Raw genomic sequence first — 26,465 nt, 5'->3', positions numbered from 1 at the left:
CTACCGCTAATACGCTTGAAGCTGGTTGCTTTTCAGTTTCTTTTCTTTTTAAATTTTTATATTTAAAAGTTGCAAAAGAATATTATGAAACATGGCAAACACACTACCTAATTTCGGAAGTAGAATTTTACCAGAACTCATTGAATCCCATGAAGTCCTTTCCACCCCATCCCATCGCATTTCCTATTCAGAAATATCTTTTAAAATTATCCTGGATTTTTGTGTAAATGATCCCTGCTTCCAATTTTCTAAGCCTTATTACCTCTTATATATGTTTTTGTACAACCCTGCTTAATTTTATTTGTGTTTGGGCAGTATAAAAAATTGTAGGACATTCTGTGTAGTATTCCGGCACTCACTTTCTTACTTAACGTGTTACTAAGAGGCTCTATATTATTACTTGTAGCTATAGTTCTTTCATTTTCACTGCTGTATAATAGTCCATTGTCACTATTCGACAGTATATTCATTTCTTTTCTTGTAAGTGGACGGTGGGTTATTTTAAGATTGCAGCCTATATAAACAACGCTATTCTGACTATTGTAATCTCATGCATGCATATATGCCAAAGTTCTTACTGAGTATCTAGGTGTGAAGTTGCCAGGTCATAGGGTAGACAATTTATATTCCCACCAACAGAGTGAGTCCCCATTGTTCAATATACTCATCATTACTTGGGATAGTCAGATTTCTTAATTTACCATTCTAGTAGGTGTAAAATATTTGGGGGGTCTTCTTTTATATTACTCTAATCACTCATAAGATTAAGATCTTGTTAGGCTTATTGGCGATTTGCATGTCATTTTCATTAAAATATCCATTTGGATTTTTTGCTCACTTTTCAATTGGGTAGCATGTGTTTCTTATTGATTTATAGGTCTTTTTATATGCTGGATATTAATCTTTATGACTTTTTTGATATCTTTTCAAAGATATGTATCTTTATCCTGAAGTCAGAAAAATATAAAGGTTTGAAGGTTATATTTTTCATTTTTAAGTTTTGGTTTATCTAGAATTGACTTTCTATGGTATGGTATGAAGAATTCAATTATACTTTCCCCATGTGGAAACCATTTTATTGAATAGTGCATGCTTTTTCTACAACATATGTCATATATCAAGTTTCTGTATGTTTTTGAGTCTGTTTCTCTAGCCTGTTCCACTGGTCAGTTTGCCTATCCCTGTGCCAAAATTAGTTTCAACCATTCCAGCTTTATTAAAGCTTTGATAGGGCACGTCTCACACCTTATTTCTTTATTCAGGAGTATCCTACGTATTCTTGAGCTTTTGCTTTTCAAGTAAATTTTAGAATCAGTTTTTTAAATTCAATAAAAAAAAGCCTTCTGGATTTTGACTGGAATTTTCACTGAATCTGTAAGTCAATTTGGAGAGAATTGAGTCTTCCTATTCTTGAATGTAGTATATTTTCCATTTATTAGAACTTCTTTAATATCATTTAATGAAGTTAATTTTTTCTCTATGTAGTGTTTGTACTTTTGCTAAATTTATTTATAAATATTTTATTGGTATTTTGATCTACTTGTTGCTGGTATATAAAAATCCAATTGATTTATTCTTATATCCAGCATGTTGCTAAACACTTTTAATTACTTCTAATAATTGTCTGTTGAATCATCGGTATACAATTTCCTAGATATTAAACATATGAATGCCTACCATGCCAAGCACATTTAGTAACAAAAAATAAAAGTTTTAATCATAAAAATTAGAATTAATATTTTATTAATAAATGTGGATTTGGGGATGGAAAATATAACAATCCTTTCAAATATAAGAGTTAGAATATATAAAATATTACAAGGCATTCTGAGTCTTTAAGGAAGTATTTTTCAAAAAAGAACCAAGAAATCAACAGCAATTTAATCAAGAGAAAAACTGCTTACATAGAGTGGTTTAGAAGAACCCTGTGATAGTCACTGCCCTTACAATCTTAAAGCCAGTCCCTCACATGTTGTCCCATAAAATTCTGCCTGAAATTGGGAAATGATAATGATTTTATTAAAAATATAGTAAGGTGACACTTCGCACATCAAACTTATGTTTGTTCTCAACTTCCTAGATATCCCTTTAACCAGGGGGCTCTTTGCCTCCAAGTCCCCATAGGAGACCTTAATGGCAGCTGCCAGTTCTCTCCCACTACCTCCCTTACTTGCCTCTCCACTACACCTCTTCTCTAGTTTTCCTTCTTCATATTGCTCTGGATCTTCCCTTTTGGGTCACTCTACACGTGTCACTTTATTCTGTAAACAAAACTTTCTCATGTTTCTGTTGCGTCTCCCCTATAATTCCACTCACTAAAACAAAGGAAACTCTTTAGGCTTAAAAGGGACAAGATTATACATAACTAGTTGATACTTTTGCAATCCCAGTTAGAAAGAATCTAAGCATAATTTGGAAAGTTAATCCCGTAGGCAGATGTCCCAAGCAGCAGTCTTGTTATCTACCTCTTGGCCTCCCCAGTTCATTCACCAAACACTATGGCATCTGCCACAATCTTCTCACCCCGACTCCTGGCCTCAGTTCCTTAATGTCCTCATCTAAAATGAGCTGCCCGTGCACTCCATTCAAAGTCCCTCAGTTTCTATGGCCACAGCTAAAGCTGCTCCACTTTCAAAATTCCACTTTCAGACATCCTACCCTCAAACCAGTACCTCCTACCTTTCCGGCTCACTTAGTCTCATCTGTTCCCACTATAACCATTTGCCAGTCTCTTCAAAACTTCCAATCTACTACCTTCTTACTTTTCCTTTCTACATGAGCCCCCACCTCTTGTTGTCTTAGATTCAAATTCCATAATTTCAGTCAGTCTTTTGCAAATACCCTATGCTTTCACTGTATTTACCTGGCAAAATGTTATTTCTGCAAACACCTAACTATCTTTCTCTATGCCCACCCCTGCTTTGGTGCCTCTGGAGAAATATACCCAGTAGAACAAATTTGTAGCACTTTAAATTTATGAGTTCCAGCCTCAATTGAGCCTTCAACATTGCCCCACACTCTCCCATTTCCTTTTGGCCTACACATTCTCCCTTTACCATTTTAAGCCTGTTTTACCCTACTCAACCTTCAACCCTGCCAACCTCTCTTCATGCTTAGTATTTGACCCTTTTCCTATTTTTTCTGAGGAAGTAGTTCAGACTGAAACCACCAAATCTTCTGCCATCAAACCTACAAACTGCTTGCGTCTGTATCCATCCTTTCCTTCTCTTAGACAGAAAACTTGTCCCTCCTCCTCTTTTCTGAATTCCATGCCTTCTTATCTTCCAAGAATCTTACATTACCCATTTTCTCTTTCTCTGCTCTATCCTTCCTATTAACATATACAAATACTGAAATCTCTCACAACTATAAAAGTTGCTGGGCTTTATTTCCAAACAAGCTACTGTTTCTCTAATCTTCCTCTTAGCAGTCAAACTTCTAGAAAGAATTATCTAAGCTTGTTGCTTCAATTTCCTTTCCTCCCATGTACTCTTTAAACCACTCTAAAACAACTTTGGACCCTCTCACTTTTTCAAAATGGTGCTCACTCTAAAGTGACCACTGACCTCCATGTTGCTAAATCAAATGGACAATCTCTGGTCTTCATCCCACTTGACTCAGCAACAGTCAAAACTGTTGACCACCCATTTTTCCTCCCTCATTCTGTCTTCCTTTGGCTTCTATAGCTACCCATTCATGTTATCTCTTATCATTCTTTTCAAAGATACTTCTCAGTATCTTTGCTAGCTCTTCCTCCTTTGATGGACCCTTAGATATTGGAGTTCCTAAGAACGTGGTTTTACTTTTCTCCCCTCACTTTGTACACTTAACTCTAAATGTTTTTGTATACACATTGTTTCAAATATGAGAGTTTCTCAAAGTGTGGTTCATGGACCAGCCTGTATCAAGATCATTGCAGATTATGAAGTGAGGAAGTGGTGTTAAAATGAGGATTCCCAGGCCCCATCCAAAGCCTACCAAATTAACTCTGTAAGTTAATTTGGGACTGGGAGTCTGAGTTTTAAATAAACTCTCGAGGTTATTCTCATACTGCCTGAACTTTGGTACTAACTGGATTTGTCACTTTAACAAAGACAGCTCAACATCTCCATCTGGTGACTTACTAACGCCATTGCCTTACTTTCTCAAATGTTAGAAAACTTTAAAAATGTAAAAAACAGGAAGGAAATTAAAAACAACAGATAGGAATGAATTATCTGCCCCATGAATAATCAAGATTGGGGTCTGTCATCTTTTGACTTTTCTAGTTCCAACAGAAAACTCATCCATTATTCACGTTTCAAATTTTTATCCTTATCCAGCTAAATAAAAACATAATTAGAATGATTATTTCATCACATGATGTTTCTTAAAATGGAGCCAAAGTTAGTTTTCCTGGGGTTGGCTAATAAAAAACATTCTACTTTCCACTAAAAATTTAATCTGGGTCATTAAAATATTACCTACCATGAGAGGGGGATTGACAGGTGGGGTGAAAACAGGTTAAAGAATTGATAAATACAAATTGGTAGTTATAAAAGTCATGGGGACGTAAAGCATAGGGAATATAGTCAATGATATGGTAATACATAGTGCCAGCAGATGGGTACTAGTCAGGGGGATTACTTCTTAAATTATATAAATGTATAACCACCATACTGTACACCGGCAATTAATGTAAAATAATATTGAATGTCAACTGTAATTCAAAATTTAAAAAACGGGAGAAAGATGAAGGGGAATAAGAGGTTTAACTTTCCAGGTTAAACTTTCCAGACTTATAAAACAAATAAGTGTCAGGGATGTAATATACAACATAGGAAACATAGTCAATAATACTGTACCGTGGTACGGTGTCAGATGGTCGCTGGACTTATCATGGTGATCATTTCTTTAGGTATATAAATGTTGAATAACTATGGTGTACACCTGAAGCTAATATAATATTGTATGTTAGCTATATTTTAATAAAAATCTTTTTAAAAAATGTGGAAAGGGAGAACTTTCATCTCACTATATAATGTTTACAGATTAAACAAACAAAAATATGGAAAAAAATTTTACCTAACATTTACTGTTAAATTGTTCGTTACGAAAGGAATATTCATTGTAAAGCAATTTTTAGAAGATATTTTATGAAGAAAATGAAATTCACTCATAATCTCATTACCAAGAGATAATACACAATTTTATATTTGCAGTATTATTACCTTTCATTCTTTTTTCTGTGCATATATGTATTTTCCCCCAAGTAATTTAGAAATAGTATTTTTTGACTTTTGTACCTGCCTTCGTTTACTAACCAGCTCTGCATTTTTTTTTTGTTTTTTTATCATATATTTCACCTCTTTTATCTAAGATTTGGCAAAGACTTCAGGATTTTATTGACTTTGATCACTCTTTCAGACTGCCTACTTCAAGTCTCAGTGCTAATTCTTAGAAGACCACATTGTTAACACTCCTCCATGTATATCATCATCCATTTACTCTTAAATTACCTAATTCCTGACAAAACTGTTCATTTTCTTTAGTAATCAATTGTGTAGAACTTTGTCAAGGTCATTTGAAAGCCTAAATATTTCATCCCTATTTCCTTATTCATTGTCTCAAATAATTCAAGGTGATGTAGGCAGTCTCTTAGAAAACTCAGTAGATGAACAATTGCTGATGGACTTTTGAGTTATGAGTAGGAGTTAAAAGATAGACCCGGAAGGAAAAGGCAGGTCATGCAATAATAAAAGCAAGGGTATAGAGGCATAAAAATGCATAGTGTTTTAGAAAATTCAATGAGGCTGGTACAGTGTGTGCCCATGAGTGAGAATGGCAAGGGAGGAAAAGCAGGCAGATAGATAACTTGGGACCAATTATGAACCATAATAACCGTAATTGTGAACCATTTATCAAGTATTTATCATGTGGCACGTACTACTACACTGATGCTTTGCACACATTTTTTTTTTTTTAATTAGAGAAGGGGTACAGGACTTTATTGGGGAACAGTGTGTATTTCCAGGACTTTTTTTTCCAAGTTAAGTTGTTGTCCTTTCAATATTAGTTGTGCAGGGTGCAGCTCAGCTCCAGGTCCAGTTGCCGTTGCTAGTTGCCAGAGGCGCAGCCCACCATTCCTTGCGGGAGTCGAACCGGCAACCTTGTGGTTGAGAGGATGCGCTCCAACCAACTGAGCCATCCGGGAGCTCAGAGGCAGCTCAGCTCAAGGTGCCATGTTCAATCTTAGTTGCAGGGGGCGCTGCCCACCATCCCTTGCGGGACTTGAGGAATGAACTGGCAACCTTGTGCTTGAGAGCCCACTGGCCCATGTGGGAATCGAACCGGCAGCCTTCAGAGTTAGGAGCATGGAGTTCTAACAGCCTGAGCCACCGGGCCGGCCCTTGCACACATTTCTTTGAATTCTTTCAATAATGAAAAATGTGTAAGGTTCACTGTATTCTAATCAACAGATTTGATTTTTCCAATTGCTTACAAGTATGGCAGTTTATCTTCAACTTGCGTAATTAATCCAGAAATCTGGTCTTCCACATGCACCCAATCTTTATTCTGTGAAGCTAGAGTGCATTTGTTCAGCCCAGCACCCCTTCCCTCTTTCTTTTGCTAAAAGTCTCCATTCCCCTGGCCACAGAACCCAGACTAAACCAATCAAAAGAACTTACCTCCTTCAGGATTTTCTATATGGGATCCAGAGAGGATGCTTCCTGCTTCTCTGTGAATCGGGAGCTGCTATGACCCCACTATGGGGAGAAAAGCTGACATGCAGAAAGAGGCAGGGATGGGCCGTGTTGAATGTGAGTCCTAGTAGGATATCTGTCTCCAGCTCCCTTCTTTGTTTTTTTCCTTAAGCAGGTTGAGTTAGATTTGTCTCCTTAAGATACAATCCAAGTGTATCTTAATGGCTAAGAGTGAATTTTGGAGTGCGTTAGGTTAGGTCAAAAGCTGATGCTGCCACTTAACAGTTAGGCCTTGGGCAAGGCAGTTAAACTAGTTAGGCCCCAATAGTAAAATGGGAATGTGATAAGGATGAAAAGATATTTTGAACATACAGCATTTAGCACATAGAATATGCTCAGTAAGATGTAGCGTTAAGGCCAGTGGAGAGGAGAAATCAAGACTGACGGGACGCTCCTTCACTTCCTCTTAACAAAGAAGGAAGGCCCTGTACTCCTATCTCCATGAAGTCTGGGACTGTCTTTAAAATATACCAACAAATAACTAAGTAACTACATAACTAAATAAATTAATAGAGCAAACAAATATGGCAAAATATATTTAACTGTTGAACAGATGGAAAAAGTCATTGTGCTAGACTCGACTCGTAGTATTTTCATAATCACTTTTCTCAAAGAAATGTCCATTGAGATTATCATGCAATTTCTTTTCAGTCCTCCTGATGGGAATTGCATTGATTTTCAAGTATTGAGCCAACCTTGCATTCCTAGAGTGGACTCAACTTGATCATAAAGGGTTGCTCCTTTGGAGAATCAGTGAATTTGGCTTCCTATTGTTTTGTTTGGGACTCATGAAGTAGATGACCTTTAGTTTTCCTTCCTGGTGGTAACTGAACCACCAGGATTTGGCGTGGGGTTGTACTGACCACAAGGAATGAGTTAGATGATGTTTTGCTTCTCTTTTCTATACACTGGAGCAATTTTTGTTCGGTTGGTGCTATTTCTTCCTTAAATGTTTTGACTGGAATTATTACTACACTTTCCGTTTAGGTCCTTGATCTGTTAGTCATTGTTTGTATACTTTGCAGTATATGTAGTAATAATCTTAAAAACAAACACTTTTGAAAAAGAAAGTGGGCAAAAGAAAAAAAAATTCTAATTAAAAAATGTGTCACTTAGCTAAGGGCAATGTAATCATTTCATCTTAATGACTACACTAAAATCTTCACCTCTGGCTTGAATAACAATCCTTTACACAAACTTTCATCACTACCATCATCACCACTGATATTTACCAGGCAGGACTACTGTGTTGGGTGCATTACCTATGAGGTCAGACAATTAAGTTTGCAAACTCATCCTAGAAAACGTGTTACATATCTCATTGCTGAATATCACTATGGTCATGTTCGAAGTACTCCCCTTGGGAAGCTATGCACTGATGCCAGTGCCTAATCCATATTTCAAAGCAATTTTGGAACTCTTTTTCTGGAAAGGCCATCAGAGCTGTCACTCATTATTACCCTTTCAATATTTCCTTTATCTTTGGGTAAAGAAAGAAGTCCCAGATCAGGTGAGTAGGGAAGGTGTTCCAATACGGTTATTTGTTTACTGACTAAGAATTCCCTCACAGACAGTGTCATGTGAGCTGGTGCATTGTCGAGATGCAAGAGCCATGAATTGTTGGCGAAAAGTTCAGGTCATCTAACTTTTTCACATAGCCTGTTCAGCACTTCCAAATAGTAAACTTGGTTAACTGTTTGTCCAGTTGGTACAAATTCATAATGAATAACCCCTCTGATATCAAAAAAGGTTAGCAACATCGTTGCAACAAGTTCGTAAACTTAACTGTCCTACCTCACATGCCATTTCCGTTAATCATCACCATAAGCCTATGAGGTAGACACCAGTATTGCCTCCTACATTTTAGAAAACTGAATCATAGCAAAACACCAGGATCCGGGACTTGAATCCCAGAAGTCTGCAGAGAGCGTGCTTCACATGCTCATGTCAGTATGTCATGGAGAGTCAATATGGCCTGGTGGGGATGGGAAAAGAGACAGACCACCTCGCTCCAACACACCTCTGCCTCTAACTGGCTGTCAGAATCTGGACAAGTCATGTAATCTTCCTGACCCTGGTGTCCTCGATGATTGATGAAATGCAGGGTGTGGTCCAGGTAGTCATTCTGAAACTGCCTGGGAGGCATGGGAGTTTGGAGGCACCACTTTGGGGTCAAGCAGGATGAGCAGCTTTCCATCTTCTGTATGATGCACTGGCCTTCAATAGAATTTCATTTGAATTAATGGTTCTGAGGCTTTAAAATTTTTGCAATCATTTGACTACTCATCAGTGTCTGAGGTTCCTCTGTCCTAATGGCTTTAACAAAATTAGAATTATTCTATGAATATTCTATGATGTATATTATCTATCCCATTATCTAAAAAGTCCTAATTAGACAAAACTGTATTCTTCTAAACACAGAACTATCCATCACATCCAAACATTTATTTCTCTATAACCTTTCTAGAATAAATTCTTTACTTTTAAATAAATGATACCCAGATACCCCCTAAATTTCAATGATCAATCCCATTTAGAAGTTATTTTCCCCCTATTAAATGACATTCTCTAGTATGTTATAATACTACTGTGTCCTTACACTACTTTCCATTTATTTCCAGTAGTGTTCCATACAGACCCTAACACACTGTATAAGTAGTTAAGTGATTACTGACTCTGGATAACAATAAACTCACTCCTCAGAGATTTAAAAATCAAAGCATCAGACAAAATGTAAGTTGTTATGAGATCAGTGTTTGAAATACATAATTTACAGCACAAACACAGTATTTACATTATAAGTTCTTTTTACAAAATATGTGTACCATTTTGAAAGAATACTGTTCAGATCATGATCTAAAACCTGCTGGAGATCCACTGTATAATGATTATATAAATAAAATATGGCTGCACATCAGGACTTACCCATATATAAAAACACTACTTCTCTATTCCAATAGTCAGCAAACAATGGCCTGGAAGCTAAACATGGTCTTGACATCTTCAAATGTTAAAAACAATTTTTTAAAACTAAACAACAAGGAAGAAAATGCAAATATTTACTATGTGACTTTTTACAGAACAGGTTAGCTGACCTCTGCACTATATAAAACCAATTGGAATATACCGATGAATACGAAAAAAGACAACACTGTAATGAGCCAATACCATCAGCAGTACGCATTTCTAAAATGAGGCACTTCTGTTAGAATATGATTATTTCCCAAACATAATTACATGTGGAAAGTAGCTCTGCTACTTAACTCTAGCCCTTTGTAATTAGGCCTCCACATGAAATCACAGTATATTTAGGGGCCGAGATGAAAAAGGACAAAATATTTCAAATGTCAGTCATTGAGTTTGTCAGTAATTAAAGTCACTTAAGACCATTTACAGTCTTAAATGTTTATAAAATCCATAATTTAGATATTGCCAATAGGAGGTGACATTGCTGCATTATTTAAATCTATAAAAACATGTTTAGACATCCCAATTCGTTATTTTCAGAAGAACAACTCATTAACTTAGTAGCTACTTATTTTAAGAATGGGAAATGGAAAAAAGAAAAACAAAAGACCAAAAATGTAAACCCATAGCAAAAGGGTTTGGATTGCAAACTGGGGTCTCTTAGCAATGGCTGCCTACACTGCTCATGTTGAAGTTAGTTGGCAATGGTTGCCATGGGAACTTAGCAGCAGTCTCGTCAGTGAGCCTTTTCATTAAAAGAATGACAGGTCCACAAGCAAATGCTTTAAAAGTAAAACCAGTTCAGAGCTTCACAACACACAAGTTTTCAGTGTGTTGGTTAAATAATTCCTGGTCAGTAGGCTATATTCACGCCACAGAACAAGTATTATACTGGATGTTTTTCCTTCTTCAGGACAAGCTGGCTAAACATCTCATCAGAAAGACAACTCTGTGATGTCTAGCTTTAAAATGCTCAGTGAATGCTGAGGTAGATGATTTTCAAATGAAGATCTCCTATACCCTGATTCGATCAGGACTTGCTTCTTTCTGTATCCTCCTTCTGGGAAATATCTTCCGCTTAAGTGCAATTAACTAAATGGAAGACAAAAATAAATTTTAATTTCCACGTTGACAAACTTTAAATTTTCTGAGTCATATGACCTTAAATCATTGTCAGTCTTATACATCAAAAACAGACAGCAAACAATCTCCATGATTCCTCCCCAAAACAAAATCAACCACTACTTTTGTTTGGCTTTGTAGGGTCAATATACCTAGAGATATGTGCCCACAAGATATTTAAGCCCACAATAATTTAAAGTATTTTGTCCCAAGCTTCACTTTTAAAGATATAACTACAGATTTCACAGAGCAATTACCAAGCATACTTATATTCAAGATATCTGTTTGAAGGTATTCATTTTCTATTGAAGGAGACTGGCTCTGATTAGCCATGTTGTCTCCAGGTTTGAAAATGACTACACATATAAGACAGAATTCTTAAAAAAAAAAAAAAAAGAAGGAAAAACCTACATTAAAATACTATTATCAGGCTGGCCGGGTGGCTCAGGCGGTTAGAGCTCCATGCTCCTAACTCTGAAGGCTGCTGGTTCGATTCCCACATGGGCCAGTGGGCTCTCAACCACAAGGTTGCCAGTTCAATTCCTCCAGTCCCGCAAAGGACGGTGGGCAGCGCCCCCTGCAACTAAGATTGAACATGGCACCTTGAGCTGAGCTGCCTCTGAGCTCCCGGATGGCTCAGTTGGTTGGAGCACATCCTCTCAACCACAAGGTTGCCGGTTCGACTCCTGCAAGGGATGGTGGGCTGCGCCCCCTGCAACTAGCAATGGCAACGGGACCTGGAGCTGAGCTGTGCCCTCCACAACTAAGACTGAAAGGACAACAATTTGACTTGGAAAAAAGTCCTGGAAGTACACACTGTTCCCCAATAAAGTCCTGTTCCCCTTCCCCAATAATAATAAAAAAATACTATTATCATTTTCCCCCTATACTTCAATATAGCAACAATCATTTGAAAATATAATACTCAATTTATGAATAAGTTGTAAGGCAAAAAATTCATTTGTAATTTACTAGGCTTAGAACCTGGATAAATATTTCTTTCTCAGAAAAACAGTTAATCCATGAGACATGTGAAACAGAAAATCTGACCATCATTGTAATAAAGTTTTGATGAGAAAAATAAACATGTCTTTTATGGTTTTAACTTGGGATCCTACTGTCTACTCATCCATCTTGAGGTGGAAGCGGGGCTTTGCCAAAGCATAAACCCCCATGGTTTGAATGATGAGCTGAAATTCTGGGGCAGAGGAAGAGGCAGCATTGGCTGGTTTGTTTGTGAGCATGGTAGAGGTTAAGGAATTTGATTCAAGTAGGTAAAGAGCAAGTGTCAGAGAGGAGAGGGGATTTACTCCTCTCTTCCTTCCTCCCTCCTCCTGCCTCTGGTATAGACAGCAGGTGAAAACCTGACCCTGCTGTTCCCTTCCACTGCCACCAGCTGCTCCCTTCAGCCAGGGTCCCTCTCCTTCCCCATCGCAGGCCAGCGTGCAGCAGACTCACAGGTTCCTCACTGCTCTTCTGCTCTAAAAGCTGATATAGTCTTTTTAAGATTTCTTTTTTTCCTAAGATTTTTACCTGCCAGGAACAATAGCAACAAATATCAAGAACAAGATTATATTCCCCAGGGAAGTAGATGAAGGTTAAATCACAGTCCTATTCGTCAGCCCAATTTTCCATTTCCTGAATTTCCTTCCATCTGTGGCAGAAAGCCCAGGAGTTGTTTATTCTAAAGCTCTTGGTACTTCGACCTCCTCTTCCTTCTTGAAGTCAATTCAGTGTAAGTTTCCCGTGAGTGACAGCTAAAACAGCTCCACTCAGCAGGCACCTAGAAAGGAGGCTGAGGTGAGGTCCGCTTGCCCTGCACCAGTCAGGTCAGCCCAGACACTGTTCCCTTCCTTCCTCATTCCTTTTTCTTCAGAGCATTTCACCCCTGCGGCCTACCAAGGATGCTCTTGTCCTTTTGTTTTCACCTCAGAGATCTCCCTCCTACTTCTGGACCCTCACCTGAAGGAGCTGAAGGAGGCTGTGTGTGTGCCTGCCTGGAGAACTCTCAGCAATTCAAAGGAAATGTTAGTGGGGAAAACGTAAGTGAGCATGAGGGGCACCATCTACAGAACAGTGGGAAGTCTGAAGAGAAAACTACGATCACTTTTAGAAAGGTTGAAGAAAAAGAATTCAAAAACCCTAAAAAGTAGGATCAGCTGAGGATTCTAGGTGGTTTTGAGTTAAAAATATTAGAGCTTTTCAGTTTTAGCTTGAACTCTGCAAGTTAATCTATTGAGTTCCAGGTAAAAAGAATACTGGTAATGGATCTAGAAGATAAATGAATAAAAGCCTATTATGTTTGATGCCTAAATATGAAATATATTTGACATATTGACATATAAGCTGTAAGCCAATAGAAGAAATTAAAACTGTCTTGTGGGCGGCCGGTTGGGTCAGTGGTTAGAGCGAGGTGCTCATAACACCAAAGTCACCGGTTCAGTTCCCACATGGGCCAGTAAGAAACAACGGCTTGAGCTTGGAGCTAAGCTGTCAGTGCGAGGCTGGTTGGATTAGTAGTTGGAGTGCAGTACTCTTAACAAGAAGGTCGCCGGTTGGATTTCCACAAGAGCCAGTGAGAAACAATGCCTTGAGCTTGGAGCTGAGCCACTGCAAGTTGACTCAGTGGTTACAGTGCAGTGCTCATAACACCAAGGTTGTCGGTTCAATTCCCACATGGGCCAGTGAGATGCACCTCCCCCCGCCACACACACAACTAGATTGAAAACAACGACTTGACATGGAGCTGATGGGTCCTGGAAAAATACACTGTTCCCCAAAATTCCCCAATAGAAAAACAAACAAAAACAACTTTCTCGTGAATTTATATTATTGTCTAAAAGAATCAGATTCTAATATACCAAGAAATACTGTTTGATCCCTACATAAAATATATAAAACTTACCTGTTCAGCAAAAAATGAGAATATAGTAAACATAATCAATGTTGCTAGTACACAATGAGTCCAAAACTTCAATTTGTCTCTATATGCTCTCCTGTTCAGAGAGAAAAGAAACAATTATGTAGCTCTGTGCATGGTCTCACTGTATTAGCTAGAGTTATTTATTTAGCAAAAACAACATGAAACACAGAAACACTGGAGGCAATCCTAAAACGTTAATATAATATATGTTTCTCACATGAGTTTGATTTTTCATTATATTTGAATTAGTAAAAGTTATCCAGGCAGAGGAGAAGACTTCAAAAGAAAACTACTTCTAGCATTTAAACAAAAGCACTCTTTCAATCATTTTTATTTATTCATTCATATTCATTTATTCACTCAGTCACTCAACACTTCCTGTGTACACAGAGATGAACAAAATGAAGTTCCTGCTCTAAAAGTGTTTCATGCTGAGGACCCTGCTGGCTGTGCCATTTGTCCTGCGGGGCAGCCTACGGGGTCTCTGGTCCCACTCCCCACATAAGAACGCAGGACATGGCTAGGCCAAAAAGGAACACCCATGGAGCCATAGGTAGGGGAGTCATACCACTATAGTCTCGCTGGCGGCATCCGCCTCTCTGCAATCCGCTCTTGCTAGCTCAGCCACCATCTTCTTGCCAGTCCCCATTTGCTGCTAGCGTAGCCACAGTAGTTATATTAGTGGCCAATGGCTCACTGGTTACAGCTGACGGCCAACTAGCCACAGCTGATGGCCATCCAATCACAGTTGATGGCCATTTACTACCCGAGTGAGCACCTTTCCACATGAGGCCGAGAGCCTGGAAACTGCGCTCCTGGCTCTGTCCCCACAAAGTGTTTACAAGCCTGGGAAGTCACCGACATGCAGACGACTAGCCATCACACAAGATGGACAGAAATATGTATTATCAAAAACAAAGTCTTGTGGAAAAACTTAAGAGAAATGCAGAAAGCACCTCAGAGATGGTGACATTTCATTTAAACCTGGAAGGCAGGGAGGGGAAAGCTGAATTCTACAGAACTGAATGAAGCCTGGCATATTGGCATTAGGGAAAGCTAAGCCATGGAAGAGCTAAGGCAGGTGGCCAAGAACTGTAGTTGTTCTGAAAAACCACATAATGGGTTTTAGACATAATAATTCAATGGAAAAGCAGAAGAATTGGCAGAGTGTGTGTGTGTGTGTGAGAGAGAGAGAGAGAGAGAGAGAGAGAGAGAGAGAGAGAGAGAGAGAGAGAGAGAGAGAGAATGAATATGAATCAGGGTGAACATGGTCACCAGAAGGATGATGTCACAAGCAGATGACCAAAGGCAGGCAGTCATGTTAGTCCCAGCATGAAAAAAGAATGACGGGCAGTGAGAGTGAAAAGAAGGAACAGAAGAGACACATTGAGAGTAGAATCAACTGGATTCGGAGATAGGATACTGGGGATAAATGGAGGCGGTATAGCAGTTTCCTCATCTGTAATTTGAAAATAAATGAATAATAAATGAATAATTTATTATGATTAAATAAACGCTTAACATAGGCTTGGAAGATATACTAATAACTACCAAATACAGGCCTCTGCTGCGTTCCAGATTCTCATTTACAACTGTCTGGTAGTAGATGAGTCTACCTCAGGTCGTATTATTTATAATGGTACTCTCCCACACACTTTTCCCTTCTGTATTTCCTGTCTGTTGATCACAACGAACTCAGTCAGTTCTAATGTCTACAGTGTCATTCAGAATCTATGTGTAATTTAAAGAGCTAAAGCCACAGGTTGTAATACAGCTAATGAGTTGCCCCAGCAACCGAAGAACCCTGTAATAGCTGGAGGGGAACCAAGCTTCCCTCAGCCACCAATCTACTGAGCACCTACTATGTGCTCGGGAGACACTGTGGACTCAGATACAAGTAAGACACCGTGTCTGCCCCTGAAGGGGGCCACGCCACACCAGACAGACTGTTCACTGCACAGTGCACAAAGTGCCATTCCCGAGAAAGAAAGCCAATCAAGGAACCAGGGAAAGGTGACAGGGGATTCAAGAGCACAGTGTCATGAAAGAAAAAAAGAAAAAGGAAAGTTTCTAGGAAGTAGGGAGGGGTTGGTGGGTTAGCAGTGAGAGAGGACCCAGAAGTAAGTCAGGATGAGGAAAAAGAAGCCCCAGATCAGTGAACTGCAAAGAATACCCTACACCCAATTCGTCTCATCTGTACATCACGGAAATCAAAGTCCTGTCAAACTATGCTTAAGTCCACTCCTTTATTCAATTGAGCCCTTGAAGGTAAAGTTAGTCACAAACTGCATTTGGGGAGTTAACACTTGAAGCCATCCAAGGTCTCTTTCCTCTGAGCAAAAGGAAAGTGAAAACGGTGAGAAGCAAATCCAGAAGTTTCTGGGAGACAAGACTCATGATTTAGTAAAAACTTCTTATGAAAAAAATACAGATATTAGCAATATACATGCTAATTGTCTTACCCAACTCCAAGATACCAAAGAATTCTAGCTGCCAGGGTCTACTCATTTCCTCACTAAAATCTCTGCCAATTCTGTCTACTGCTTTCTCTTTATTTCCTGGGCTGTGTTCTTGGTTCACACCTTACCTGTCTGTTTCAGGACAACAGAAAAGCTTATCACTTGTCTCCCTGCCTCCAGTTCCCAGACAACACTGCCTCGCTCCAAACAACTTCCTTACCAGTCCAACCCTCACATTCCCATTAGTTATCTTTCCAAATCATGAAATCTGATAAAGACAAACATCTTTTAAAAAAGTCTCTCTGTTGGGGAGATTTAGATTTAGATTTCTCTAAAGAAAAAAGTGGAATTCAGTTACAGCCCTTCACAATCTCTCCTTTCCCTCTCCAAAGCACTCTCTTTTACACCTCTGTGCCTTTATATTCCTAGCATCTGGCATGGGGAGTGGGGAGCAGGGGGCAGGTAAGGCGTCAAAAATCTTCTTAAATTAAAAGATAAAATTGTTTTTATAATTAAGTGTTGGAAATGGTAGTAAAATAAAAGATGAAGGAAATATTACAAACCGGCTTTGGAATATAGTGAAACAGGCGGGGGGGTGAGGGGAAGGGGAGGAGGGGATTAGTCAGGATTTGCCACTTATCAACTATTAATACCTCACCTTGAGCAAACCCTTCAGCTTCTACTACCATATTCTCATCTGTAACATGGCAATGACAGTACCCTTCATTGTAAAGACTAGAGTAAACAGACTGCCCAGCACCGTGTCTGCCACATAGCAGGTACTCAAGAAACAGGGTGGCTACTCTGATGGAAGTAATGACAATGAATAAGGCTCAGCAGATGTGCTCGGCCAGTGAGCTCAATAGAAAGTACATTTCAATTCTTATGCTCCATAAAAACTGTAAGTGTATTTTACAAAGAAATTATAGAGCAAATAACACGTTTAAAAAATTGCATTACTCTAAAAAAAATACACATGTATATGAACCATGAGAACTTACCACTCCTGCAGCTCATGCATATGAAGGAAACGGTTTCTATACTCTCTTGGCAGCTCAAACTGGGATGGTATAGGGAACATGGATTCATAGAAGTCCCTGAGAACAGCTTTCACTGTCTGGGCATCTTTATGATTGTGGTCAATATTGTCATTCAGGCAAACAAACTTCCTGCAAGTAACAGAGACCCAGGGTTACTGGTTAGCATAAGGATGATCCTGACTTAACAAAACAAGAAATATGGATTCCAAATATATTTAAATGGTTTATGTGCCAAGTTGTTACATTTACTGATATGATTCTCTGGGGGAGTAATGTTCTGTAAATTTTCCTTTGGATAGTTCTCACCTGTAACACAGTGCTAGGAAAGATAATCTTGAAAGTGCCTTCTAGCTGTGGAAATAAATGAATGATTTCCAGTTGGCATGCTCCAAAGTAAGTGTTTAATAAATGTAGTTAACTAGTTAACTGACTGGAGCATTTTGTTAGTAATCAGGGGAAAAATGAGTAAGTACCTAAAACCAGATCTCTGAACTGATAGTGTTATTACTAACAGCAGTCACATAGGCATTGGGATAGCCTCAAAGCTATATAGATTCTATGAGTCTGATGACTCTTTTTTTTTTTTTTTTTTTTTAGTTGCAGGGGGCACGGCCCACCATCCCTTGCAGACTCGAGGAATCGAACTGGCAAACTTGTGGTTGAGAGCCCGCGCTCCAACCCACTGAGTCATCCGGGGGGCAGCTCAGCTCAAGGTGCCGTGTTCAATCTTAGTTGCAGGGGGCAGAGCCCAACATCCCTTGCGGGACTCAAGGAATTGAACTGTCAACCTTGTTGTTGAGAGCCCACTGGCCCATTTGGGAATCAAACCGGCAGCCCTTCGGAGTTAGGAGCTCAGAGCTCCAACCACTTGAGCCACAGGGCCGGCCCCCTGATGACTCTTTTTTCATATGTCTTCAAGCAAACTGTAAGATGCTAGAGTTCTGGCAAAAAGCAGATTACAGAAGTGCTTCCCTACTGTTTCAAGTTTCCTTCAAGGCAAAAGTCACTAAACTGAGGGCTCATGAAAACGGTAGGTAGATAACAGCACTTCTGAAGTACACTTGCTAAAACAATAGCAACAACAACAACAAAAAAACCCAAACCAAAAAACAACAGAAAAAACCCACCAAACTTTAATCTATAATAATAAAGACCTCTCATATCCAGCTACCAATTTACAGGAAATACAGGGACAGAGGCACATGTTAAACAACTGGGATACAATCAGAGAAGGCCAAAATGTAGAAAATATACAGAATATATAATTGGGTTTCTTCATACACACACACAAAAAATTATATGATGAAAGAGGGAGAGCGAGATTGAAGGAAAACCCACAGACCTAATTGTAATGAATTTACTTGATGCCACTTCAAACCTACAAACTTAAAAAATATATAAAAGGGAAAAAGATATGTAAAAGACAATTGGGGAAATGTGTACACTGACCAGTTGATCGTATTAAGGAATAATAAATGGTGTTGTGGTTATTTTTAAAGAGTCCTTATAATTTAGAGAAATATATTGAAAATTTTACATAAAATGATACAATGTCTGAGACTGATGTAAAAATAATTGGGTAGTGGTGGAGTGGGTATGTTTAGATGAAACCAGATCAACCATAAATTGCTTACTGAAGATGAGTAATGGGCATGTGAAAGTTCATTATCCTAGCTATTCTCTAAACATGGGGACTGTTTTAAATTAAAGAATACTAAAGAGATATGTCAATCAAGTACAATGCATGAGCCTTTACTATATCCTGGATTAATAACAAACAAACAACAGCTATAAAGAACATCTGGAGACAGCTGGGGAAATCTGAAGACAGACTATCTATTAGATGGTATTATTTAGTCAATGTTTAAGGCTCTTAGATATGTGTGAAAGGTCTTGTGGTGTGACTTTGTTTTAGAAGACATATGCTAAATTAGGGGTAAAGTGTCTGGATGTCGGCAACTAATTTTCAAATAGTTCAGCAAAAACAAAAATAAAAAGCAAAATCTTTGTATGTGTGTGTATATGTGTAAATAGATGAAGAGAGATCAAGCAAATATGACAAAAGGCTGATAATTTTAAAACCTGGGTTAAGTATTTATGGGATTTATTGTACTTTTTTAAATACAAATTTATTTAAAATTAAAAAAATTTTTTTCTGTATCTTCAACATGTTTTCAAAATTTGGGAAAAATTAAAGAAAGTATATGTATGAAACAAAGGCTGTGTGAGGATACAGGGTAGCTAAAGCAGACACTTCAGGGTGCCACGCAAATGCTCCCCTCTCCTTCTAAAGAGACTACACTTTGTTCGGTATTTCTATCCCCTTGAGCTGACTTGCAGGGAGGTGACCCCAGCCCAACCCAGAGGCAGCTTCTAATTAGTATGAGCGAATCCCTCCCCTTCACAGTGACTGGTGTAGGAAGAGGGGACAACACGTGACACACAGCAAAGGGGGAGCCCTTTCTGCCTCAGAACAGGGCTCTGTCCGCAGGGACATCTAGAACTGCGGCAGCTGCCCCATCTCCAGCCTGAGGATGAAGCCAACACAAGCAGGAGAGCAGCAGCGATGAAGAGGTCCGAGGGAAAAGCAAAGCCTGGGTGCTGCCAGCCCAAACTCCTTGTGAAGGGGTAAACCTTTCCTTAGAGGTGAAGTTAGTTAGAAGACTGATTTTCCCACTCCTGACTTAAAATGAGCCCCCATAAAAGTAAAACACAACAAGAAAGGGTTCAAAATGATAAAATCTGCTCAGGGTCACAGGGTGTATCTGGGCCTGGCAGGTGAAGCTTGGCTTGCCATTGTGTCTTTTTAGTAAAATCCTATCCCCCGAAGTACCACAGAGGTCAATGAACTCAACAACTCATCCAACAAATTGCAAACAGGCATAAGGATATAAAAGGAGAAGGTATAACTAAGAACTGCAAATTCTCAAATGGCATTACTACAGATCACTAATGCCTGAGAGAGCATATCAACAGAACGGGGGAGGCAAAAAGCACATACTGAAATTGATTCTTAAAGTTAAAATTATTTTTAAAAATTAGAGCAGGGCATTCCAGGCAGAGGGAACAGCATGTGCAAAAGGAGCAACAGGCTGGGTGATTATTAATTATTGTGTCTTACTGTTTACTTGGCTTATGGGAAGTATGTATTTATTATTTTGTAGGAAATAAAGTACTTCCTGAATTGCTAAATACACTAAATAAGCATTCAAGATAGTTTCATTTTTCTTAAAATTCCAATTTCTGCCCCTACCCCCAAACAAGAATGGGATTTTCAGAAAAAAATACCATGGCTTGAACATGTCTAGAACTTTTACATCTCAGAGTATTTACCGTATTTGCCGGCGTATAAGACGATTTTTTGGCCCCGAAAAATATGCCTCCAAGTGGGGGGGTCGTCTTATATGCCAGGTACACTTCAGATAGACTACCCATAGTGCTTGCCCCGTGCCATAGTGGCCTCCCGATGCCCGCCCACTTCATTCCACATACCGTTCAGGCATCAGCAGCGCTGCTGGGTGTATGCTCGGCTGTTATGCGATTTTGCTGTTATGCGATTTTACCACACTCGCAAAATCGCACACAGCCGAGCATACACCCAGTATGATAGCGCAAAATCGCGAATCGCGATACCATACTGGGTGTATGGTCTGCTGTGTGCGATTTTGCGAGTGTGGTAAATTCGGGTTACCGTATATTTCTTTACATATGCATTGAAGATTCGCGATTTTGCGCTATCATGGTGCCTGTTAGAATGTTGAAGAGCTCGCACTTGCGCACTAGTGAGGTCCCAGGGAGATGCTGATGCAAGGGTGGACCAGACTGCTATAGTGACAGGGCGGGCAAACAGGGAGCAGGGACCAATCAAATCAGGCTTTGTTTACAGCCAACAGCCAACCACAATACTGCACCATTGTACAGTACAGCATAGAAAATGTCGACCAGTCAAACCCCTATCATCCCTATCATGGCACCAGCCAAAAGAAAGAAGTATGATGCAAATTTTAAACTGAAAGTTATTTGGTGGGTGGAAGGTGTGCGGAAGAGGGGGTAGTCTTATACGGCGAGTATATAACAAACTCTGTATTTTGAGTGGAAATGTTAGGGGGTCGTCTTATACGCCGGCAAATACGGTATAATTAAAATCATTGTTTAAATGAGGTGAAACTGAAGACTTCCAAAACCATTTCAAAGACTCCGATAAAAAATATTTAATTTTAGAAATGCTGAGAGGCCCCGCTGTCTGGCCTCACCTCCCCTGTGATGCAGTCCCACCCCTCAGTGGCACTGAACAGCTCACATCACTTGACTCATAGAAGTCTGTGCATGAGTGGACCCTATCCCAACTCACAACTCTTATCTCTTAGTCTAAACACTACCTCCATCATTAGGCATTTCCATCTGCTCCAAATAGAAATAAGTCACTCCGTTCTCTTTATTTCTGTTGCTTTTTTTTTCCACGCGTGTTTGCATGATTAAAGATAATTTTTAAAGTTATGGGAATTCTCGACACTTTCTGCTCAATTTTGCTGTGAACCTAAAGGCGCTCTAAAAAATAAAGTTTATTGGGGCCGGCCCAGTGGCTCAGGCAGTTAGAGCTCCATGCTCTTAACTCTGAAGGCTGCCGGTTTGATTCCCACATGGGCCAGTGGGCTCTCAACGACAAGGTTGCCAGGTCAACTCCTCGAGTCCCGCAAGGGATGGTGGGCTCCGACCCCTGCAACTAAAATTGAACATGGCACCTTTAGCTGAGCTGACCCCCGGATGGCTCAGTTGGTTGGAGCGCATCCTCTCAACCACAAGGTTGCTGGTTCGACTCCTGCAGGGGATGGTGGGCTGCACCCCTTGCAACTAGCAACAGCAACTGGACCTGGAGCTGAGCTGCACCCTCCACAACTAAGACTGAAAGGACAACAACTTGAAGCTGAACGGCACCCTCCACAACTAAGATTGAAAGGACAATTTAACTTGGAAAAAAGTCCTGGAAGTATACACTGTTCTCCAATAAAGTCCTGTTCTCCTTCCCCAATAAAATCTTTAAAAAAAATAAATAAAAAAAGTTTATTAATTAATTTAAAAATCCAGTACCTGGGGTTTTTTCTTATATCATCCAACTGGCCAACCACATGAGAAACATTGGTACGAATCATTTTGAAAGCAATTTCTTCTTCTCCCATGATTTCAAACCTAATTACCAAACATTTAAAAAGTGTAAATATTTACATGGATATGAAAAACAAACTTTCAATAAGAAATACATTTTATAAAACTTTAACAGACTCAACATCCTCAGAATGACTTAATCTTTCAATCTCACATAAGAAAACAATCTCAAATACATTTTAAAAGAATGCTTAATAAACTATTGTAAAACTATATGAAAATACGAGATTCTTGTAATAATTATTCTGAAACTGAACAAAGAGGAAATTGCATGTCTACTTACCTATATTTGTTTTTGTCCTTATATGCTTTGTGGATTTTATCAGTTACCGGTTTACAGTTGGTAACTAGACTTTTAGTGACTGGTGGCTGTGAGAAAATACAGACATTACTTCAGGGCTAGGGACCAGGTAAGACAAACAAAGCATCTGCCTCAGAGGCAAAATTTAAGAGGGCACCAAAATACTTAGTAATCAAGACAATGTTTTTAAAAATCTTATTGGTATACTATGGCCCACAAGCTAATTGCCTGTTTTTGTAAATAAAGTTTTAAGTGGCACATATCTATATACTAATCCATGTCATATGCTAAACCAGCCAACGCATTATCAACGATACTTATAGTTTGTCTACGTATTCTGATGGCTCCTGTGCTAACCTCTGTCACCAGCGGCTGCCACTCATCACACTGTGTCTCCTTGTGAGCCTTCCTAGGGCTCTCTGAGAACAGAAGAGAGGAACACAGTCCCTGACGTGCACTGTGAATGCTAAATGAATGATTTCCTTCAATCAGGAACCAGATTTTTTATTGATTTGTTACTCTTTCTACATTCATTTATAAATGTCTTATCTGCAGTTTACTGTAAATTATTTATATATGGCTTGAAGATTGGCAAGGTGGAAAAAATTTGTAAATAACATTTGATTCTGATTTATTCTGAAAGCAAAAGCTACTCGTTATAGAAAATATGCAAAATACCAGTGTGAAAAAGGAAATTAAAAAACACCTATGATTTAATCTATTGTCATCTCTGTTACTTTTTGGGGTGTATGTGTGCATGTGTGAAGGTATTTGGGAGTTTTCCATAGTTCAAATCATACTGTGTATATGGTACTACCAATTTTCCCCCAATGAATTTTATTTTGTAAACATTTTTCCATATAGCAGTAAAAATTAATTGTAAGTATCAATTAATGGCTATATTACACCCTTGTTCCATCAATTGTAAATACACTTTTTTTTTTTCACATTATCACTTCTCTGAAACTGAGAAGCATTTTATAATTAACAGTCTTCCAATCATTTCAGCCAAGTGGCACACTAACATGTGTGTCAATCATCCACAGCCCCTTCTGGGAAGATCAAGAAAGTGTCAGCATCAAAACAGCTTAGCTTTGATGAAAGATGGTATTCCACTTGACGAATACTCGTACTTCCTTCGTTACTGTTTAACCTCAGGACTATTCTCCCAAGCCAATGAGAATACTTTAGAGCTAGTTTCTGCCATCCTTAGTGAATAGGAGGCCTGATTATAGAAGGTAAGCCACTGATTTCAATATTAGCTTACCATCCATTGGGTAGGAGAAAAGATATTCCAAAGCAAGACACAAATTATCCTGGATTATCTGTGCTACTTTCCACCCAAATGATATATACACACAGAGCCCACTTCTAGTTTTCGAAGTGCCATACAGAAATGGTGTAAATAACACCCGATAAGGACACACTTTCTGTTTTTCATAAAAGAACACATTCCACTTACCAGATTGGGGTCATAGTAGGCTTCCTGAGTGGCTGGGATGTTGCTTAGTTGAGTGATATTAGCAGGAAGCATTTTCGAGCAATTTATTAACATGTGTTCCAGACCCGTTAAATCCTTAAAGAAAAATAAAAGGATAAACCTCCTATGTACGTTACAAGTAATGATTGTGGTTTTAAAAATAAAAACTATGTAAAAGTCTCCAAAATGTTTAATAAACTCTATCTTCAAAGAGACTTTGACTATACGATTCTTGTGCTAAAGATACCCTAAGAAGAGCAGAACGAGACGAAACAAATACAAATACTGCATCTTCATCTCAAAGTAGAACATCCTGTACTGTGAGGTACCGTTTTACACAAGATGGTCCGGGAGATCACCAGAAGGCTGACCTGCAGCTGGATGCATCTTGGCACTCTCACTAGTGAGCTTCCTACTCCTGGGACCGGAGGAGACCATGACAGGGAGTAAGTACTGTGCAGCGTCACGGGCCTGGCTGGGCTCTCCAGTCGGCCATTCCTGAAGCCCCTGAATGAACTCGTCATGAGAGTCTTAAACTCAGGGAGGGTCTGGCTCTTCTCCAGACAAGACAATAACGATCCGCACTGCAAGCCTAAAAAAGTAATCTCATAAAATATGAACTCCAAATTTGGTTTTAATTCTGGCACTGAAAATGGACTAGCTGGGAAAACCCTCATTAAATATTAAGAATTGCTTTTACTTGACTTACACTGACAGATACAGGGGGAGAAAAAGAAAGTGTCACAATTAAAAGTTTTATTTAAAACGTCACAAAGTTTAGGGGGGAAAAAATGCAATACCTGCAAACTTAAAGGCAGGTCGTGAATTCTGGTAGCCAGTGTTCGGATTTCTCTGTCGGATAAGACACCAGATTGGTCGGTATCAACTTCATCAAAAACTTGAGATATATTCAATGGCTGAACTGCACTCATGAGGTAATAAAAATAAGAGAAGGCAAACTGCATATCCTCAGAATGGCGCACTTTGTGAAATGATGTCTTGTCAAATTCTTCAGGGAACCTGTACAGATATAACACACAATGAGCTTGGGATGTTTAAAATATACACAGTGCCTAACATCTGTGGAGTTGGCATTTGTTTCCTTCCCACTTATTTAGACAATACCTTCAACATGTAACTCCTCAAATATTAGAGCCATAAATTTAGCACGGCAAAGATGTCAGTTTCAAGCAGCCTTAGCTGTGAGCACATGCAAACAACCCAAACACAAGCCAGACTTACATATCTTGCAGTTCTTGCATAACTATTCGGTCGATCATGTGAGGCATGTGTGCAGGGACTTTCCGAGATGTGAATCCAAACTTGCTATTCAGAATTTTATTTACGTATCGGAGGGAATCTGCAAATGTATCTTTCAGTTGCCTCCCAGTATGTGTGCTATCAGTGAAGTATGCCAATTGCATTTTCAATGACTCTTCTTCCTGAAAAGAGAATTCCACACAACACAGCGTTATGTTTAGTGCACAAGGATACTCGGTTAACAAGAGATAGAGGTGTCGTTTGATAGAGTGTGGTAATGACTAGTCACTAACGATCCATGAGGGGCAAATGAAATGAGCACTCACACGTCACTTAAATGACACTAAGAGCAGGACTAAAGTGAATTCCAGTGAAAGTATCACCAACATCGGCTTGAGAACAACAGCTGTAGCATGAAGGGGATTCGCCAAAGAATAGTCATTAACCAGGAGATGTCATAGCCTTCAATACAACATTTAGAAAGTTTATTTACAAATAAATTTGATAGTGTTTTCGTATCAAGCTTTTCTACTGGTGATTTCAAAGCAGCAAGTACTTGACTTTTGAACACACGGACTAAAATACAAACTGGTTTCACCATATAATTGTGTTAGTATTATAAAATGTAAAGAACCCTGTAAGACATAAAACTGACTGAATGGGCAAATATTGGCAAAGAATATGAACACACTTTACAAAGCACACAATAGTGTTGCTTCTCAAGCTATAAAAATGTAAAAAGGATAACCGGTGTTGGTTAGCCTGTGGTGAAACAACCAGTTGTGGATACTATTTGTAGAAGTATGAAGTGGTACAACATTTCAGAAGGACATATTGAAATTTCCATGCACAAGACCCTTTAACCTAGCAATTCTACCTACAGAGATAAAAACATCCTCAAGAGTAAGATATGTGTATGAGAATATTTATTGCAATACTACTTGAAATTGCAAAACACTGGAACTAACCTGCAGCTGTTAAAAAGAACAATGGCAGTGATATGGGCA

General features: G+C 39.0%; 1 protein-coding gene across 5 annotated transcripts in view; it reads right to left on the bottom strand.

Moving 5' to 3' along the window:
• Nucleotides 1-9,168: 9,168 nt before the first annotated feature.
• GNPTAB (N-acetylglucosamine-1-phosphate transferase subunits alpha and beta) overlaps nt 9,169-26,465 on the bottom strand; it is a 64,243-nt gene continuing 46,946 nt past the window's right edge. For 3 of the 5 annotated variants that reach the window (XM_081059676.1, XM_081059677.1, XM_081059679.1), the window contains 8 exons: nt 25,441-25,640; nt 24,999-25,218; nt 24,181-24,294; nt 22,701-22,786; nt 22,343-22,441; nt 17,216-17,383; nt 13,738-13,828; nt 9,169-10,802 (listed from right to left, as the gene is read on the bottom strand). In XM_081059676.1, coding sequence (XP_080915802.1) covers nt 10,725-10,802; nt 13,738-13,828; nt 17,216-17,383; nt 22,343-22,441; nt 22,701-22,786; nt 24,181-24,294; nt 24,999-25,218; nt 25,441-25,640 — 1,056 coding nt within the window. In that variant the 3' untranslated portion in view covers nt 9,169-10,724. Of the gene's footprint in view, nt 10,803-11,243; nt 11,416-13,737; nt 13,829-17,215; nt 17,384-22,342; nt 22,442-22,700; nt 22,787-24,180; nt 24,295-24,998; nt 25,219-25,440; nt 25,641-26,465 lie in introns of all 5 variants that reach the window. The other 2 variants (XM_081059678.1, XM_081059675.1) reach the window with 1 other exon arrangement.

Source organism: Rhinolophus hipposideros (genome assembly GCF_964194185.1).
Source record: "Rhinolophus hipposideros genome assembly, chromosome: 9".
NCBI lineage: Eukaryota > Metazoa > Chordata > Mammalia > Chiroptera > Rhinolophidae > Rhinolophus > Rhinolophus hipposideros.
Note: the sequence above shows the minus strand (reverse complement) of the source record. Positions and strands in the feature narration are given on the sequence as shown.